The sequence below is a fragment of the Vicia villosa genome, linkage group LG4, assembly GCF_029867415.1.
Source record: "Vicia villosa cultivar HV-30 ecotype Madison, WI linkage group LG4, Vvil1.0, whole genome shotgun sequence".
NCBI classification, from domain to species: Eukaryota; Viridiplantae; Streptophyta; class Magnoliopsida; order Fabales; family Fabaceae; genus Vicia; species Vicia villosa.
This window is the reverse complement of record NC_081183.1, coordinates 88,735,244-88,754,388: the sequence shown is the minus strand read 5'-3', so window position 1 is coordinate 88,754,388 and position 19,145 is coordinate 88,735,244. Positions and strand designations below refer to the sequence as shown.

General features: G+C 34.3%; 2 protein-coding genes across 2 annotated transcripts; both read right to left on the bottom strand.

Annotated features, from left to right (window-relative positions):
• Positions 1-6,653: 6,653 nt before the first annotated feature.
• LOC131597488 (secreted RxLR effector protein 161-like) lies at positions 6,654-7,367 on the bottom strand. Its single transcript, XM_058870184.1, has one exon. The coding sequence runs from the start codon at positions 7,365-7,367 to the stop codon at positions 6,654-6,656; it is 714 nt and encodes a 237-aa protein (XP_058726167.1).
• A 2,638-nt stretch (positions 7,368-10,005) lies between these two features.
• Positions 10,006-10,389, bottom strand: LOC131597487 (uncharacterized). The gene has a single exon (XM_058870183.1). It carries the CDS (start codon positions 10,387-10,389, stop codon positions 10,006-10,008), a length of 384 nt encoding a protein of 127 aa, XP_058726166.1.
• Between the last annotated feature and the right edge of the window lie 8,756 nt (positions 10,390-19,145).

The window sequence follows — 19,145 nt, the reverse complement described above, 5'->3', positions numbered from 1 at the left end:
AAATAGATAATGTCTATCATAAGTCGAATGTTTAAACAAACAGAAAAGAGATTGCAAATGAAAGTAGAGCTAATGAACCGATAGTCCATCCTTCTAGACATTAATCAATCTTGTCATGATTAGGTATGAGAGCAGTGATCACCATATGAGCCTTGGGAGGATTGAACTCAATTTCACCAACATCAATCATGTCTTGGATCTTAATCTTTAGTGCCCAGCAGCTATTGGAATGGTAGGCGTATCGCACATTAGGATTGTGCTTTAGAGGAGGAAGTGTTGATGTGTTGAGGCGGATCCCTTACTGTCATCATTCCTGCCTTCGACAGGTATTGCAGTGCCTGATCTACTAACATGTCAATTTTGGTGAATTAACGCTTAGGTGCCTCTGGCTTACGTCGTTGTTGTGGAACTGGTGTAGAGATTCAGATTATTCGGGGTTCGAGCTTCCGGAATGTATATTTGATAAGAATGTTTCAGAAGTCTGGGGGTCAAGCTTCCAGAATGTTCATCTGATTGGAACTTTCAGAATGTCGAGGGTTCGAGCTTCCAGAATGTATATCTGATTGGAATGTTTCAGAAGTCTGGGGGTCAAGCTTCCAGAATGTTCATCTGATTGGAACTTTCAGAATGTCCGGGGTTCGAGCTTCCGGAATGTATATCTGATTGGAATGTTTCAAAAGCCTGGGGGTCAAGCTTCCAGAATGTTCATCTGATAGAGATTGATTTGTTGACAGTATTTGTCTAACCAGTTGGTCGACCTGAAAGGCAAAGTTAGTTCTATGTGATGTTGTGAATGCAAATGCAATCTTTTCAAGGATCTTTAGGAATTTAGTTAGCAACATTAGAGAATGATTTGGTCGCGTCTTTCTCTGAAGAATTCTGAATTTTGTCTTTGAACGTCTTTCTTTGAGAATCAAGCTCACCATATCCAGTGGGTCATAGCCTTTGATTCGGGATACCTCTGAATTTGAAAGTATATGGCTAGAGGAAAATAAATCCTCTTGCCCCTTGATAGGTACTGAGTCTCTGAATTGGAAGGTATGTAGCCAGAGGAAAATAAATCCTCTTGCCCTTTTATAGGAATTCAGTCCTTGATAAGAGCACCTCAAATTGCGCGCCCTAAATTCCTGAGATCCTTGAAAGGGTTAGTTAATCATGTTGTGTTATGATGTTATGATGTCATAATGTCATGCAGATGTAATGTAGTAAGAAAAGCATAAGGTAATAAGGGCGAGTGAGTCCCACAAGAAAAACCTGTAAGGAAACTAAAGGGTTAGTAGCACACACAAGCAAGTCACACAAGTGTCCTTAGGTTTAGAGGCTTGCTTGAAGTCCGTAGGTAAGTACCCTCCCCACTGAAGTTTAGTTGGTTCAACCAGTCCTAGATAAAGATCGGGTTCTATGGTGCTCATATCCCTGATCTTTCTCGCGGGCATTATCTCAACATGGCACTCGATCGGCCATCCAAAAACATCCCTAAAGTCCAATCTCAATGAGTGTAGCATCGATTATCAACCGGCTTCAGTCAGGAATCCAAATCCAGCCATCTCGCTACTTCCTATAGGCCAAGGTCAAGTTCAACTAAGGTTCTAAGGGAGAATTAGTATTTAATGACACCACGCGGTAGCCAAACGTCTCCTCGATCATATTCAAGGGCCATCAAGACAAACCAAAGCGTCACACTAACGGTGGCCACCAGATCAACCATAACGATGCATGTCGTACAGTCTCCTTGGTCTAAAAACCTAACCTTTGAAGGCTAAAACCCTAATGGGTAAAATAAATCTACAGGCTAAAAAACCTAAGCTAAGGTTAATGGGCATCGTTTTCATAAAGGTTTCCCTTAGTTATCTATGGTTTGATTAAAGGCTAAACCTAATTATGATTAAAATTATACCTAAAATTAATCTAAACCCTAATTATTAAAATAACTAATTTAAAAAAAATAAAACCTAATAAAAAAATCAATTCTAATTATTTATCTTAATTTAAATCAATTAATTAATCCTAATTACTAATGATTAATTATGTCATTTAAATAAACCTAAGTATATAATTAATCTATGTTAATTACTAGGTAAACTTTAAAAAAAACAAATAAATTAAAAATAAAAATAAAAAGAATAAAGAGACAAGAAGAGCCTTAGAACTTAAAGAGAGGCGTTGGAATCATTCGCTGGTTGGTGATGGTGCACAGTGGGGGATCATTCCTGGATCATTGGATTTCGCCCCTAGAGATGATCATACGGCTCCGGTACGAGGTGCACCGAGGTCCTCCTTGGACGTGCTGCATGGGATCTATGAGAAAAACTTTGTAAAATATTAACGTCGCTGTGGGGGTTTGATCCCACGTTCCCAGGGATAACCAGCAAAACCACCACCGTCTGCGCTGCGCTGCTTTGTTGACATAATTTCCATCATCAACTATAATATATTTAATGAATGACATATTTTGATTTTCCAACCAGTCAACGCGGACCCCAGTGCTGGACCAATGAAGCTGGAGAGAGAAAAGCCAAACATTGACCGTCCATTGGAAAGAGGCCACGCGTGGAGGGGAAGAATCCACTTGTTGACTAGAGAATAAGAATAAGCCACGCGTGGAGGGCTACTGGTCATCGTCTTCGTTGATCTCCCCAGCCTAGAATAGCTACGATTTCACCACGAACTAGCTGCAATTTCTGCAATTCCATTTAGTAGCCAATCCCTGTAAATCCTTAAACCACAAAAATACGTCAAAAAAAACATGAGAAGGACCTTATCCCTCTAATTCAAGGTCTCTGAATCCAATGGTGATGTTCTCTTTGCCTATAAACGCTTGTAAATGCCAAACCAAAACATGTGTGTTTGAATGCCCTAACAATGGCGGTTCGTGTTTTACACGTTAGAGCTTCATTCTTATGGTTCAGGTACCTCCTATACTGCACATTAAACTCAAATATATAGTTAACTTTGATTAAAACATAACATAATGCAAGATATTAAAAATTAAAGTATGGATGAAGATGAACCATGGAGTGTGCATCCTGAGTATCATGGGACTCGGCCAAGGACTCAGTCTCACTCTAAATCACCTTGGAGAGAGATTGGGATCGTCACTTACTCCTGAACCTTCCTTGAAATTTCTACACAATTTTTCAACCTTCTTTTAAATTTGCACTATAGAAACCCTAGTTACTTTGCCACTTTTTTCGTCCCCTTGTTGCTCAGAATATATGTGCTTATATAGAGAATTGAATTAGGGCAAAATATTTGGAGAGAATCATGTGTTTTTATGGTGAGAAATTTGATTTAAATTTGATTGAAAATTTGCTCTTTTTGTGTCAATCTCTTGCCAATCATGTCTCCACGAATTTCCAATCATTTACCATGATTTGGAGGTTCAATATTCGACACAAAAATAATCTCATCCCAATCTTTGATTATTTCTAATATTTTATTCAATTTAAATTGAATTTAAGTGATTAAATTCAAAATAAAAATAAATAAGAATAATAAAAATAAATAGAAGGGGCCTATGGGTCGTGGATAGGTTTAGGATTAAGTTTAAGAACCAAAACATAGGCCCATGGGCTCAAAAGATCAAAATTATTCACTTTGCACTTCATGCATTTTCTCAATTTTGCACAACTTTAACCATATGTATCTCTCTCAATTTTAACCCTATCAAGGTGTTCTTGACCATTTTAGACGGCTCAAGATGTCTTCTAAAACCTCCTTTTGGTCTCATCTCAATTGAGTTTACCATGTTCAAGTTCTGAGCTTTGACCCAAAAGGTGTTTTTGTTTACCTTCAAAAGTAACCTCTAACCTTTTGATCCATATCTCTCTAATGAAGCAGTTTTAGACTTGGCCTGTGAGAGACAAAGTTGTATAGAATTCAATTTCCTTCAAAATGAGCTTTAGATGGAAAATTTCTGATGTTCCATGTGAAAATTATGGCTGGTCAAAGTTGGGTTGACTTTCTCCTTAAAAACCCTAATTCAGAAACTTAGGTTTTTGATGATTTTGGAGCTTTTCTTGATGAATCATGATCAACCCTTGATCAAATGATGATTTTACTTCAAGATGTTGATGTCGACCAAAAATCAGAAGTTTTGACTGTAATTTGACCATAATTGACTTTTAGGTCAAACTAGTCGACTATTGTTCATTTGAGCAGTTGAATGAGCAATCTTATGAATCAGAGCTTGAAACTTGGCATGAGGATATTTTGAAGCATATAAGAGGCCATGGGATCCATTTGATGTCTTAGAACTTGATTTGATCTCGAGAGAAGTAACACCCTAGTTGTGGGTTGATTGCTTAGGAGATAAGTAAGTGTGCCCAATTCTTGCATATGCTTTATTAACTGAAGATCATATGAGTCAGGATATATTGAAATATGATGGGCAAATTTTGGGGTATGACAATAATCAACCAACTTCGGCCACCACAACAACCTTCAACAATCTTCAACCTTCCCCTGCGACCTCCATAACTACCTCAGCTTTCGTCCACCACTCTCTTCCTCTCATCTTTATCATCATCATCATTAGTTCTTTCAACATCTTAATCATTAATCATTGCATCAAAATGAAATAATCAAGGCTCATCATCTATCATCACTTACTTCTGAGTTTATTTCTCAGAAGTTAAGAACTATTTCGCTTCAGCATCATCATTAAGGGAAGCTTGGATTCGTGAAGTTTTCTGTCTCTTTTGTTATTTCAAGAATCTGAACAAGTAAGTGATTCAAATTCCTCAGCACATTCACTATGTATAAGCATGTCGTATGTATATGAAATTACCGGTTGTTTGATGCATTTATCTGCGAATCTTTGGATCTTGAATGAAAGTATGTGTTTTTATGAATTACTTGCTTCCTGAACGTTTGAAGCATATGCTTGATCTCTGCATGATATAAGGTTTGGTTTGATCTCAGAATCTTTCGTTTTCGTGAAGATCGGCAGTATTAGGGTTTATAAATGCCCCCGGTTAGAGTTTCAGAGGTGTCAAAATGTAAAAACTAAGTCTGGATCCATGATCAGAAGAAAATTATGAATTGATTGATGATATAGCCTTGCAAATTTTTGGAAATTTATGTAGATTCCGGTAGGGTTTGCCTAGGAGAAGATGACTAGAGGTCATCTCCGATGCCTGGTTTCAATTCTACTTTCTCTTTCCGTTTTGATGGCGTGGCGACATGTGATTGGTCTATATTCCTATTGTGTTGCGTTTTGTCCTTTTGCGAATGATTAGTTGACGGCGTGTAGCACTGTGATTGGTCCAGCTTTATGTTTTTTGTTTTATTCCACTTAAATGAGAATGATCCAATTGATATCACGTCATTCCATTATAATGTCACAATTTAGAATAAATCATAGTGTCATTAATAAAGCATGCATGCTATGTGAAAAAAACATGAAAATCTGGATTATTGCATTGGGCCATGCATGAATTGGGCTTAGGATGACTTTAGTCAACTTAAATGACTTTTTTCCCATCCTTTTACTTAGTATTTTTCCTTTAGGTTATTAGCTTAATTTTGATTAGGACTTAGACTTCCCTTTGTACATAAAACAACAATCATTAGGTTAGAATTAGGTTAGTCTCTCTTTATTCATTTCTTTTCTTTTTTTCAACTTTAAAACACTTAATAAATGAAGAGGCGAATCACATCATTACTTACCTAAGTGGAAGAGAAGTGAGTGGGTGTACTCCCTGATCTGCTTCGACACCACTTATACACTCTTATGTGATTCAAATCTCAAAATAATTCCCTTTAAAAAATACCCAACCAAAAACACTTAAAATACCTAATAAAGGTTCAAAATTAAAACAAAGTAGAAAGATGATGAGTGACCCCGTAGTGGGAATTGTTCATCATCCCTCTACAATTAAAAAACACAAACCAATGTTCCTTCTCTTCTAAGAACAAGTTAAGTCCATTCCATACTTAGGCATGTAAGTCTCCCAGGGTCGAGCATCGTGGATTGTGACCTTAACCTCTGTTCACCTAAAAAACACAAAACAAACAAAAAAATATGATCCAAACTACGACACTCTAATTCCTAAAAGGATACGTAGGCATTAGGTCGCGGGGCCTAAGAAAGCATAATTGTAAATAATTCTTTCTTTTCCCCGTATTTATTTTGCATTCATTCGCATGTAGGCTTAAACAAACATAGGTGGATACCGTCGAGTAAGACGGACGTGAGGGGCGCAAGTATCTTTCCCTTGTGTAACCGACTCCCGTACCCAATTTATCTGGTCGTAAGACCTTGTTCTTATCCGAGTTAGGTTTTCTGATATTCCTTTCCCTTGATGGGATAAATATATTAGTGGCGACTCTGGTAATTTTCGCGAGCGTGCGACACCGGAGCAGGCAGCTTGTTGTCCCAAGTGCTAAAAGGAGTTTTTTTTGTTAAGAAACAAGATACATATATGGAATAAGGTTTGAAGCAAAGAAGATTAATTATTGTTGAGAAGTAATGGCTATTATATAGTCTTACATCAGTTACAAGAATTCAAAAAGAGGAAAAATACCACGTAACCACTACTCCTACAAATATGGAATGGAAGCTAACTTAAAGGAAATAAAGCTAACAGACCAACTGAATAGGTCTTTTATTAACATCAAAGAAACCACCCACTAACAACTAGCAATACGTGTTAATTTCTGTCCTCAACATCCTCCCTTAAACTGCAACTTCTCATTTTAACTTCTGGTTTGCAGTTTACTTCAATTTCAGAGCAAACACCAAGAGACTTTCGCAACTTCAAGAATACTCCCAACTTTAATGGTTTGGTCATAAGATCTTCTAATTGTTCTTGACTAGCACAATAAATCAAACTTACAATTCCTTCTTTGGACATCTCACGAAGAAAATGAAATCTGACATCAATATGTTTACTGCAGCCATGCAAAACTGGGTTTTTAGACAGCTTAATAGTAGAACTGTTGTCGCAGTTAACCGATATGCCTTTACTCTCAGAAATCTGATTTAAATTTGATAGTATCCTTTGTAACCACACTGCTTGACAAGCATAAGAAGCAGTAGTTATAAATTCAGCTTCTGTAGTGGATAAGCTAACCACAGGTTGTTTCTTTGAGCACCATGAAACTGCTCCAGAGCTAAGCATGAAAACATAGCCGGAAGTGCTTTTCCGATCATCTACGTCACCTGCATAATCGATGTCTGTGTATGCCACAAGTTCATTTACTCCACCCTTCTTGTAAAGAATTCCAAAATCAGCAGTTCCCTTTAAATAGCGTAATACCCGTTTTGCTACCAAAATATGTTTCACCGAAGGATTCTCAATGTAACGGATAAGGAGACTGGAAACGTATGACAAATCAGGCTGTGTAGCAGTTGTTAGATACATGAGGCATCCAATACGTTGCTTATAATTTGACTTGTTCACCTCTCATCACTGCCAATTTCTTTTGTGGTCTTCATTCCTGGTACTATAGGATTTTGCACAGAATTCGAGTCATTCATGCCAAAGCGTTTTACTACCTCCAAAGCATATTTCTTTTGAGATATAAAATTACTGTTGTGCAATTGCAGAATTTCAATACCAAGGAAATATCGCATCTTACGGAGATCTGTCATATCAAATTCTTGCTTCATAGAACTCATAAAAGAAGTGAACATTAAAGGATCATTACCGGTATAGATGAGATCATCAACATACATACTCACAATTAAGATCTTGCCTCCCTGGTCCGTTTTGATGAATAAAGTGTGTTCATAATCACACTTTTTAAATTCCATCTTCAGAAAATGTGTCTCTATCCGACTATACCATGCTCGCGGGGCATGCTTCAGGACATAAAGAGCTTTCTTTAGTCGGTATACCTTCTCTTCATTCCCCTTCTTGACATATTCACACGGCTGTTCCACAAACACCTCTTCTGCTAGTTCACCATACAAAAATGCTGATTTGACATCAAGTTGGTAGAGAGGCCAACAGTAATGTGCTGCAGATGCTAGAATTAGACGAATGGTTTCCATTCGTGCTACAGGAGCGAACACTTCATTATAGTCGATGCCGCGTTGTTGTGTATACCCTTTTGCTACTAATTGGGCCTTGTATTTGTCAATCTGACCAACTTCATTGTACTTGGTCTTGTAAATCCACTTGAGACTAACAATCTTTCCACCACTAGGAAAATCTACCAATTCCCACGTATCATTCCTTTTTATGGATTCCATTTCAGTATCCAATGTCTGCTGCCATTTAACACTTTTAACAGCCTCCTCAAAAGAAGTAGGATCACCATCACATGTAAACAAGGCTAAGTTAGAGAAAGAATCAACAAGTTCTTCATTGGAAAGATCTTCACCAATAACATAATCATTCATCCAAGATGGTTGTCGGCGGTCTCGTACTGGATAACGTGTTGATGCATCAACTGGGGCTGATGTATGATGCTCAGGCTCATCATGGTCAGCGACTTGATCAGCATTTTCAGGCTCAAATATTTCAGAACTGCTGCTGCCAACATCTTTCTCTTCTTCCCACTCTAACTCATACGACGTGGATGATTCAGAATTGGTGTGCCAATTCCAAGCCTTATCTTCTTCAAAGACGACATCCCTACTAATGATGATTTGTTTGGAAACTGGATCATATAGTCGGTATGCTTTGGATACATCACTAACACCAAGTAAAACACAAGGAAAACTCTTGTTATCGAGTTTGGTTCGCTTAGCATCAGGAACATGAACATGGCCAATGCAACCAAAAACCCGAAAATACTCAACTTAAGGTTTGATGCACTCTAGGCTTCTTCCGGGGTTTTATTTCTTACAGCAAGAGTAGGATTGCGATTTAAGATGTGCACAGTCCAATTGACAGCTTTCGGCCAAAAAGTGCGAGGAATTTGTTTGTTGGACAACATGCTTCGAGTAAGATTCATTATAGTTCGATTCTTTCTTTCAGCAATGTCGTTCTGTTGTGGAGAATATGCGGTTGTCAATTGGTGTTGGATACCATGCTCTGCACAATGTTGCATGAATTCGTGAGAAGTAAACTCTCCTAATCGATCTGTGCGTAGGCCTTTGACAGCATGACTAGTTTGTTTCTCAATGGGAATCTGGAAACTTTTGAAAACACCTAGAGCTTCTGATTTTGCAGTCAAAAAATAAACCTATGTTTTGCGGCTGAAATCATCGATTAAAGTGAGAAAATACCTTTTTCCACTATTGGATTCTGGTTTAATTGGCCCACAAATGTCAACGTGAATCAAATGTAGAATGTGATCTGCTCTCGATGTACTATGTGATGGGAAAGACTCTTTATGTTGCTTCCCAATCAAACAATCTTTGCATGTCTTTGTTGAATACTTCAAGTGGGGCAGTGCAGTCACCATCTTTTTCTAAACAAGAGTCTGGAGTCCCTTGAAACCTAAATGTCCGTACCGACAATGCCAAAGATACCATTCATCCTTAGAAACAGTGTTAAAACATGTGGAAGACTTAGGTTGAGCCACGACATTTAGAATAAACATTCGATTGGCAGCCATCTTTGTTTCCATGAGGAGACCTATTTCAGGATGAAATACTTTGCATTTTCCACCTTCAAACATGATAGTTAGGTTTTTGGCTTGCAGTTGTCCAATGCTTAGTAAGTTGTTCTTCAATTCAGGCACAAAGAAAACTCCAGTGATGATATGCACCCTACCATTTACTTGCAACCTTATATTGCCTATGCCCAGTACAACCATAGAAGTATTGTTCCCCAATTTAACCGAGTCATGATAATTTTCATCAAGATCAGAGAAAGATGATTTCATACCACACATGTGATTGCTGCATCCTGAATCAAGGAACCATTGATTTTCATAAGAGTGTGTCGTAATATCAACCTGCGCCATGAGTAGCAATTCTTCTTGACTTTCAGCATAATGAGCCTCATTCTCCTTGGATAAACATTCCCACTGGAAATGTCCCAGCTTGTGGCATTTGTAGCATTCTACGGTTGATCGATCACGACTTTGTCTACCACGACCTCTACCTCAAGCTCCACGACCACATCCCCGACCTCCAAAAGTAACAGCCAGAGCATGCTCTTCTTCAATAGAAGGACACATACGTTGTTCATGTAGAAGCAACTTGCTTTGAAGTTCATTAATGGTCAGTGCATTTGTGTTGTTTGACTCCTCAATAGAACATACAACATAGTTGAACTTTGGAGTCAGCGACCTCAAAATCTTACTCACAACATCGCTGTCATCTTTGTTTTCACCATAGGCTTTCATCTTATTGATGATTGTAAGAATTCGAGAGAAGAGGGTTGTTATTGTTTCTCCTTCCTTCATATGCAGAATTTCATATTCCTTGCGTAGGGTTTGCAATTGAGCCTTCTTGACTCGATTCGTCCCTTGATACTTTATTTTCATGGAGTCCCAAATATCCTTTGTGGTATCCTTCTAGAGAATTGTCTCCAAGATAGAACGATCTAATGCTTGAAAAAGATAGTTCTTGGCCTTCAAATCTTTGAGTTACAACTTATTTTGCTGCTTCTTTTGTGCATCTGTCAACACTGTTCCGACTGCAGTCTTAGGGATGCCTTCATCTATTAATCCCCAATACTCTTTTGATCGTAGAAAATTTTCCATGAGCATTGCCCAATGATCATAGTACCCATCGAACTTAGAAACTGCTGGTTGTACAAAAGAATTTTCTGAAGTCATACTTGCAAGTATGGCTCACTAACACTCACTCTGTATAAAGAAATTCTAGGCTCTAGATACCATATGTTAAGAAACAAGATACATATATAGACTAAGGTTTGAAGCAAAGAAGATTAATTATTGTTGAGAAGTAATGGCTATTATATAGCCTTACATCAGTTATAGGAATTCAAAAAGAGGAAAATTACCACGTAACCACTACTCCTACGAATATGGAATGGAAGCTAACTTAAAGGAAATAAAGCTAACAGACCAATTGAATAGGTCTTTTATTAACATCAAAGAAACCACCCACTAAACTCACTTACAACTAGCAATACGTCTTTTACCATCTTTTGTTCCTTAAATCTAATACTTATAATGTAGTGATTGTTAACATATTCATCTCATTGTATCCAGTACAAAATACTCTATGGTAGTAATGGTTGACAAAGAACCTTATGTTTGCAAATGATATGATGGTTATCGACGAGATACACGGTAGTTGGAATTCTGATAATTATTTCTAATGATATCCCCTGTATTTGGAATGATATTCTAAAACATTGTAGATTCTTCACTTTTTAATCCAAACACATTCTTAATTGTTTATAATAATAAGTTATTTTTTCTCCTATTGTTGTTGGATCGTATAATATGAATCTGTAGATGTTGGAATAATATACCCATCACTAAGAGGTGTACAATATTGATCCAAATCAAGAAGTTCTATCCTTAGAGATAATAAACATTTTCATATCATTCACGGACTTGGATCCTCTCCTTCAATTTATTCTCTCCAACTATCTCCTTCACACTTATCTATCTCTCTCTAATATTTTCTCTCTCTTCTTCTTTTTATCATTTTTCTTAATACCATTAATTTAATTACACTTGCTTTTGGTGAAAGAGAAAAGGAGGGAAGGAGAGGATCCATGGTGTATCATTCACTTCTTGCTATGTTGCATCATGTCAATTCTTATTGTTATTTTCTAAAGTCACTTTTCAAAATATTTGATTGATGTACTATGCCTAGCTTATAATGCAGGTCCTATAGCTCGTACAGCTGTAAATTATAATGTTGGCTCGCAAACAACAATATCAAGCATAATGATGGCGTTCATAGTGTTCATGTCGCTGAAATTTTTGACAAGATAGTTATATTTCACTACCAAAGTAATGTTAGCAACAATAATTCTTTCTATTGTACCAGGACTTATTGATTATAAAAAAGCCTATGAAATGTGGAAACTATTAAGACACATGCTAGAGAGTGAATGGGAGAGAAGATTTTATAATTGGGAAATAATGAAGAAGACTGAATATAAAAAGGGGCGGGTAGTATAATTGACATGGAGGAAAATAGTGATGGTAATATGATTAGGAAACATCGTATAATTTTTATTTAAGCATGTTTTGGTTAAACATTTGCAGGAAATGCTTTTTCGCACTGAGGAACGTTGGAAAGATACATGGATGATCCTTTTGTATTTACAATTTCGCTAAAGGAATCGGTCGAATTGGACTTGATAATGTTATATTGCCAAGTCCTAATTTTGTAGTCTGTGAATTATGTGTTGCGTGAGATGTTTTTGTTGATAACTCGATGTTATTTGTTCTGTGTAGTTGATTGGTGATAATAAGTGGAGCCATTTTAACGACAGTCATGTCAGTCTTATTAGTGAAGTTGAATTTATATCTTCGGCTGCATATGTGTAATTTTATCAGAGAGTTGAAAATAAAAGCCAAATGGAATGAGATATGTCTTAGGTTCATGCATGTTTTTGTGCAAGTTTGTTCATTTCCAGGTTGGAGAATTTCAACTTTTTGATGATGATTATGACAATTGCTAATTGAATACACTTTCCGGTTTAACTGACAATCAATATATCCTCAGGTTGCGACAAAAAAAGAGGGCTAGAAGTCACCTTTCTAGCAAGACTTGAAGATGCTATAGCATATAGAAAATACTCCCTCCGTCTCAAAATAAATGTCTTATTTGAGTTTTGTGCGGTTCTTAAGAAAATAATTAGATGTGTTGATTTTAATGATAAAATTAATATCATTTACTAAAGTACCCTTATTTATTATAAATAGTAGAGTTGTTGAAAAACGTGAATGTTAATATATAGGGGTATAGTAGTGAAAAAAAATAATAAATGTTGCATTGGTATTCTAAAAGGACATTTATTTTGAGACATAGAAAAAGTGCAAATGAGACACTTATTATGAGACGGAGGGAGTAATTTAATTGGCAGCCTCATAATGTAATTGTTGTCTGATGCAATAACTAACAATAGTGAATTGCATAAATTTTAATTATGTTGCTGCTGCCATTGAGATGATAGATCAAGAGTCTGCAAGAACCTGCTATAAATCAGCTTGGCAATATTTCTATCATTTACACTAAGAATCAATTGGTTGTTGATGCTCCATATTTATTAGTTGGGATATCAAATAAGTTGGGTCTGTCTAAAACTTGGTTGGATAATTACCCAATTTATTTTTAATCATTCTAATTGTTATGTTATCTAATTTTCGTTAAGTTTCTACAGATAAAAAAGTTTGTTGTTATAACAAATTCCAATGATTGGAGGTGGATGGTTTTGGGTCTTAAGAATAGATCTTGTGTTAGCATTGAATCATTGGAAACAAAACGGAATGTACCGGATTTTTAGCACGTGCAACCATCAAACCAGAGATCATAGCGGGGCTCGACAAAACAGAAAGTATCATGGTACCCTGAGTCTAAAAAGCCTTCCCTTAAATGGAACTTTAATGCTAGTTCTTGCTCCAGCATGAAAGTCAATCTATTACGACCAGCGCGGTTGTTCTTATTTTATTTTTTTCTTCCAAGCCCCTTACATGCACTAAGTTACTGACACTTACGATATCAAATCTTACATTGTGCACTGACTATAGTAAACTTCTATTCGCATTGACCGTAGAAAGTTCCTTCCTATCCTATTGCCCTGACCAAAGTAGGTCAAGTTGACCTTCCAATGCATTATTGCTTCATTAAAAAGCAATTTTTATTATTTTATTTCACTAATATTATTTTAATAGAATAATTATTTAAATGCACTTTTGGTCCATGTAAGTTAGCAAATTTTTTATTTTTGTTACTGTAAGTTATTTTTTTGTTTAAGTCCCTATATCTTATTTTTTGCTTGAGGTTTAGTCCCAAAAGACAAAATTCGTAGGAAAATCTGCAGGTTTCCTACGGATTTTCCTGCAGATTTTGATTTTAGAGACTAAACCGAACGCGAAAGTGAAATATTGAGACTCAGACAAATTTGTTTTTACAGCGATCAAAATAAAAAACTCTCTAATTTACAGGACCAAAAGTGCATTTAAGCCTAGAATAATAATAATGATGATAATATATTTATTAAATGAGTGAAACAATAAAAATTAATATTTTGAATAGTGTCTAAAACTTGACAAATAATATTTTGAATAGCAAATTAATAAATAGAATTATAAAAATAAAAGAAAAAATTAGTAGTGACCAACACAATTAAGTATCCCATGGACACATAAAAACAACAAAGATGTTAACGTCAAGCATCACAATTAAGTACATATATACCACTAAATACAAACTTCAATGATCTGAGAGCATGTTTACATAGAAGTTTTGTGAACAACATCAACACATAGGCCAAATGTGTCATCCACCTAAAGCAATATATTATATTTTCTACTGCGTATATAAATTCCATAACATATAATGAGTCGTTGGATTTATGATCCATATGTAAATTAATATATGTATTTTTTAAAAAATTATATATAAAATATATATATATATATATATATATATATATATATATATATATATATATATATATATATATATATATATATATTTACATTCTTATTATATATACCACACCAACGCAGGAATACTAATATGGTTAAATAATTTTGTCTTTCTAGTGTTTCACTTTTATTACATTTAAGAAATATATGTAAGTAATAGACCAATATTCGTACGAACGCACAAGTGTCCAGATCAGAATTTGTGCGAATCTATTAGTTATTACATTTCTTTTACAATTAAAAAGTTAAAAATAAATATATTTAAAATAATATATGAATCCAAACACGAAAAAATTATGTTATCTTTTATTATTTATGCATGTGATATTTTTATTTTGAATTTATTTTGAATTTAAGATATAATATTTTTAAAGATAATATGTGAGAAATTGAAATATATATTATTGGTATATAATAATTTTGTTTTAATTTAAAAATTTGACCTACCTTAAAAAATAATAAATTATTTTGGTAAAACAATTTTGTTTTTCTTATTTATGTCTTTTTATATTTTAATAACACAAGCATGCCTACGACACCAGCACCGTGTGAACGCACGGGTAATCATACCAAAATGTGTGCAAAAGCACGAGTTTTTATATTTTTTGTACAATTAAAATATTTAAATGTAAAACTTATGTGACTAGTGACTTTTCATTTTTGTATACTTTAAACCATAATTCAAAATTTAATAAATACAACATTAAACTTAATTATTTTAGATGATTATCTTTTTAGACTTATATGTAAAATAATTTTTCTACTATTTTCTACTAATGCTAATTTTGGATATTTATTTGTCTCATTTATTAAATTTTTATAAATCTTTTTATTATTACAACTCTATCAACCCTAAAAATATTTTTTTTTCTATTTTTCACCATTGTTTTTTACAAAATATGTTTTTTTAATAGTTTTTCTTATCAATATTGCAATCTATTTTTTTCAATAATATTTTAATATTTTTTAATTTGTTTGAATTCTCAAGATAAATTAATGACAATTCCGCGGTTCACAACTATACCAGTGCGAAGGCACGGATATCCCACTAGTTCTTTCTAAAATGCAACTTGTTTTTTCTTATGGGGTTAAATATGTCATGGGTCCTCATAAATATGTGACCCTTCAATTTTAGTCATTCTAAAATTTTACTTCAAACAATGATCCTCGCAAACTTTTTTTATACATAAAATTTGTTCCTCCCGTCAATTTCCACTAATGGAGACTTACGTGACACTTAAAAACTTTAAATTTCGGGGGTTTTAAACCTCCATAAATTTGACGATTTTTTCATGTTAATCTTAATCTTGCTTCTCCTCTTCTTCTTCGTACATTCCTCTCACAATCATTTCATTAAATAGTTGGCCTTCACTAAAATATTTCTTTTTCCCAACAATACTGTTTGCATAAGCAACTTTGTTTCCACAAATTACAAGTGTCCTTTACTAGTGCCCCAATGTTGGTTCTCAAAAAGGAATTTTGAGAAGAAACACCAGAGGATGTCGAGGGCTTTGCATATGTTTAAACTGTGCTTCTTTTAGCCTTCATGCAGCGAGAGCATTTAAATTTTCTAGAAACCAAATGCTAGATGCTGATGAGGTTTCCCAAGACCTTATGAAGGTACTATCCCATCTCAGAAACATTTTAGAAACAAGTAACGATGGTGTCAATGACACTCCTATTTTTTATGGAAGTCAAGTGAGTAACACGTGTTTTTTTCTTAGGTGTGTTATAGATACTTCTTTTTACAGAGGAGACAATAATTAATTTTCATATTCAAAGAAAATTGGACTTATTTTTCTTGCTGATTATCAACGAGCACTTAAAAAGAAATTGGATTGGTTCATCATTCTTGGATCAATTTAATTTGTTTTTTTTTCCTTCCAAACTGCCTCTTGACAATATATTTTTGAAAACTACGTTACTAATCTTCAAATTCTTCATTATCTCTCACTGCTAACCAAATGCAAACTAGGTGGCACAAGGTCTTCTATTTGCATATTAGCATTTCATTGCATAGGTCATGGTAAGTGATATGTTGAATGATTGTTTTTTTTTTTCATTACGAGAATCGTGTGCGAACTCAAGTTTAATAATGTTCACGTAAGTTCAAGTTAAGCGTGACTTGTCTACACTACTTTAAATATTAATCAAAACAATATTGTTGCGAAAATTAAATTTTTTAGTGCACACCAATTATTTGATGAAATGGTTGTGAGAGGAATGTAAGAAGAAGAAAAAGAGAAGCAAGATTAACACGAAGAAAATTGATAAATTTATAAAGGTTTAAATCACCCGAAATCTAAAGTTTCTTTATGCCTTTAAGTGATATGGCATGACATATGGCATGCCACATTAGTGGAAATTAATAGAAGGGACTAATTTTAGGGACAATAAAGTTTGGGATGACAATTGTTAAAGAAAATTTTTGTAGGGACTAAAATTGGAGGTTCCTATATTTATCAGGACCTCTAACATATTTAACTTTTTTTCTTACATGTCATGCTAAGAATGCTTCCCAGTATTTAAATTTTATTTCTAAAATGTAATTTATCACTTTAACTCTCACATTTTTAAATTCTATTATTTTTAATTTTTTTTAGTATGACATCTTTAATTTTTATCTTAATAGTTCTTATTTTAATTTTAATATCTATCTACAGGGGATTACGTGTCATGCTAAGAATATTCTTCGTTTTTTAAACTTTATTTTTAAAATTAGCGGGAAATCCGTGCGTCCGCACGAGTTCTAGTGTGAACTACAGAAATGTCACCAGTTTATTATAAAAATACAAACAAAATTTTAAAAAATTAAAAAATCATTGAAAAAAGAAAAAATAATAAACTACAAGATAATTGTATAAATTTTTAAAAACTTCTATTGTTAAGAAAAACTATTAAACACTTAATCTGTAAAAAAACAATTAATAATTGTGAAAAATAGAAAAAAAACTTTTTTTTAGAATTGTGTTTACGGTGATTTCCGGTAAACAACTGCTAGTCCTCCAAACTATAAATATATACTTTGGTTACTCGCAGGATCGACTAGATTGATCCTAGGACATAGTCAAATAGTTGTCTTTTGAGATAACTTGTTTCATGTTCGTTGATCTTTTGCGTCGAAACATGGTTATAGTATGAACATATAAGTAACTTGCGAAATAAACTAACATAAAATGTACACAACCTAAAACATAAACTGGTTATAAATGTAAGAAAAAAGACTTTGACGAAATGATAAAGGAATTTAACTTTCAGAAGTGTAAAGTACAGGAATGTAAAGTGCAATAATTGTAAAGTGCAGAAATGTAAAGATTAATCGAAGAACAATAAAGAAACTTAAACTGCAAGAAAGACTAAGCGAAAAAGTAAAGGAACTTTAAAGATGCTTTGATTCTGTAAATAGAAATACAAACATATTAAATGTGTGGTGTCATACGTACATTTCTCAGCGAACTCTTTCTCTTAACGCTTGATACTTGAGTGATATGTGAGTGATTTGTACAAAATGAAAACACTGGATCTTGATACTAAGACCCTTATTTATACTAATTCGACCCTAACGGTCCTACACTAACGAAACGCCACGTTGCTCACATGCATACGCTTCGAATCCCTGGGGCGCCATCTATCCTCGTTCGGTTATACAGAACGTTTCGAAATTCAAATCCTCCCGCCTGAATTCTCTTTCGATACGTGGCAACGTGATCTTTAACGAGAATGCCACGAAACACGCCAAGCTTCAACACTCTTTGTATTTCGAGAAAATGCTTAAGTCCCAAGGACAATTTATCTCGATTCAACTTCGATTTCAATCATCTTTATCTTAAATAACATCTTCGGACATGGCCATCAGAAGCCATTTTTTTTTCGAACTCCAACTCTTCAAGAAACATTTTCTTTAATCGAAATCTCCAGCTAACAAATTGATAGAGTTGTAATAATAAAAGGATTTATAAAATTTAATAAATGAGACAAATAAATATCCAAAATTAAAATTAGTTGAAAATAAGTAGAAACATAATTTGACTTAAAAGTCCAAAAAGAGAATGATCTAAAAGAATTAAGTTTACTATATTATTTATCAAATTTTAGACTATGGCTTAAAATAAAAAAAATAAAAATTCAGTAGTACAACTGGCATAAGTTTAACTTTTATTTTCTTTAATGGTACAATATATGTAAAATCTTATGCGTTCACACGGACCTGTTGTGTTACCCGTGCGTTCTCACGATACTGATGTGTTATCCGTGCGTTCACACTGGTACTGGTGTGCAAAATATATCATCATAAAATGTATTTCTCAATATAGGTTACCCGTGCGGCCACACGGTATTGATGTTATTGTGAATTCAATGCCAATAACGAAGTATTAAACAAGGAAAGAATAAATAACAAGGAAGAAGAAGAACACAAGAATTGGTTATAACTGCTATTCTTTTACTTTATCTTTGAAAACAAGATTACAAGAATAACAAATAACATCTCTCACCCTAGATTAGGATTTGCAGCGTGCAATGATGAGAGACTAGTATACTATTTATAATAAAACCTAACATACTAACTAATGGGCTTTTCCACAAGGCCCATTACACAAGCTAACTTAATAAATTAGGGTTTGAACACTGAAACCTATTTTAACATGCTAACAACCCTA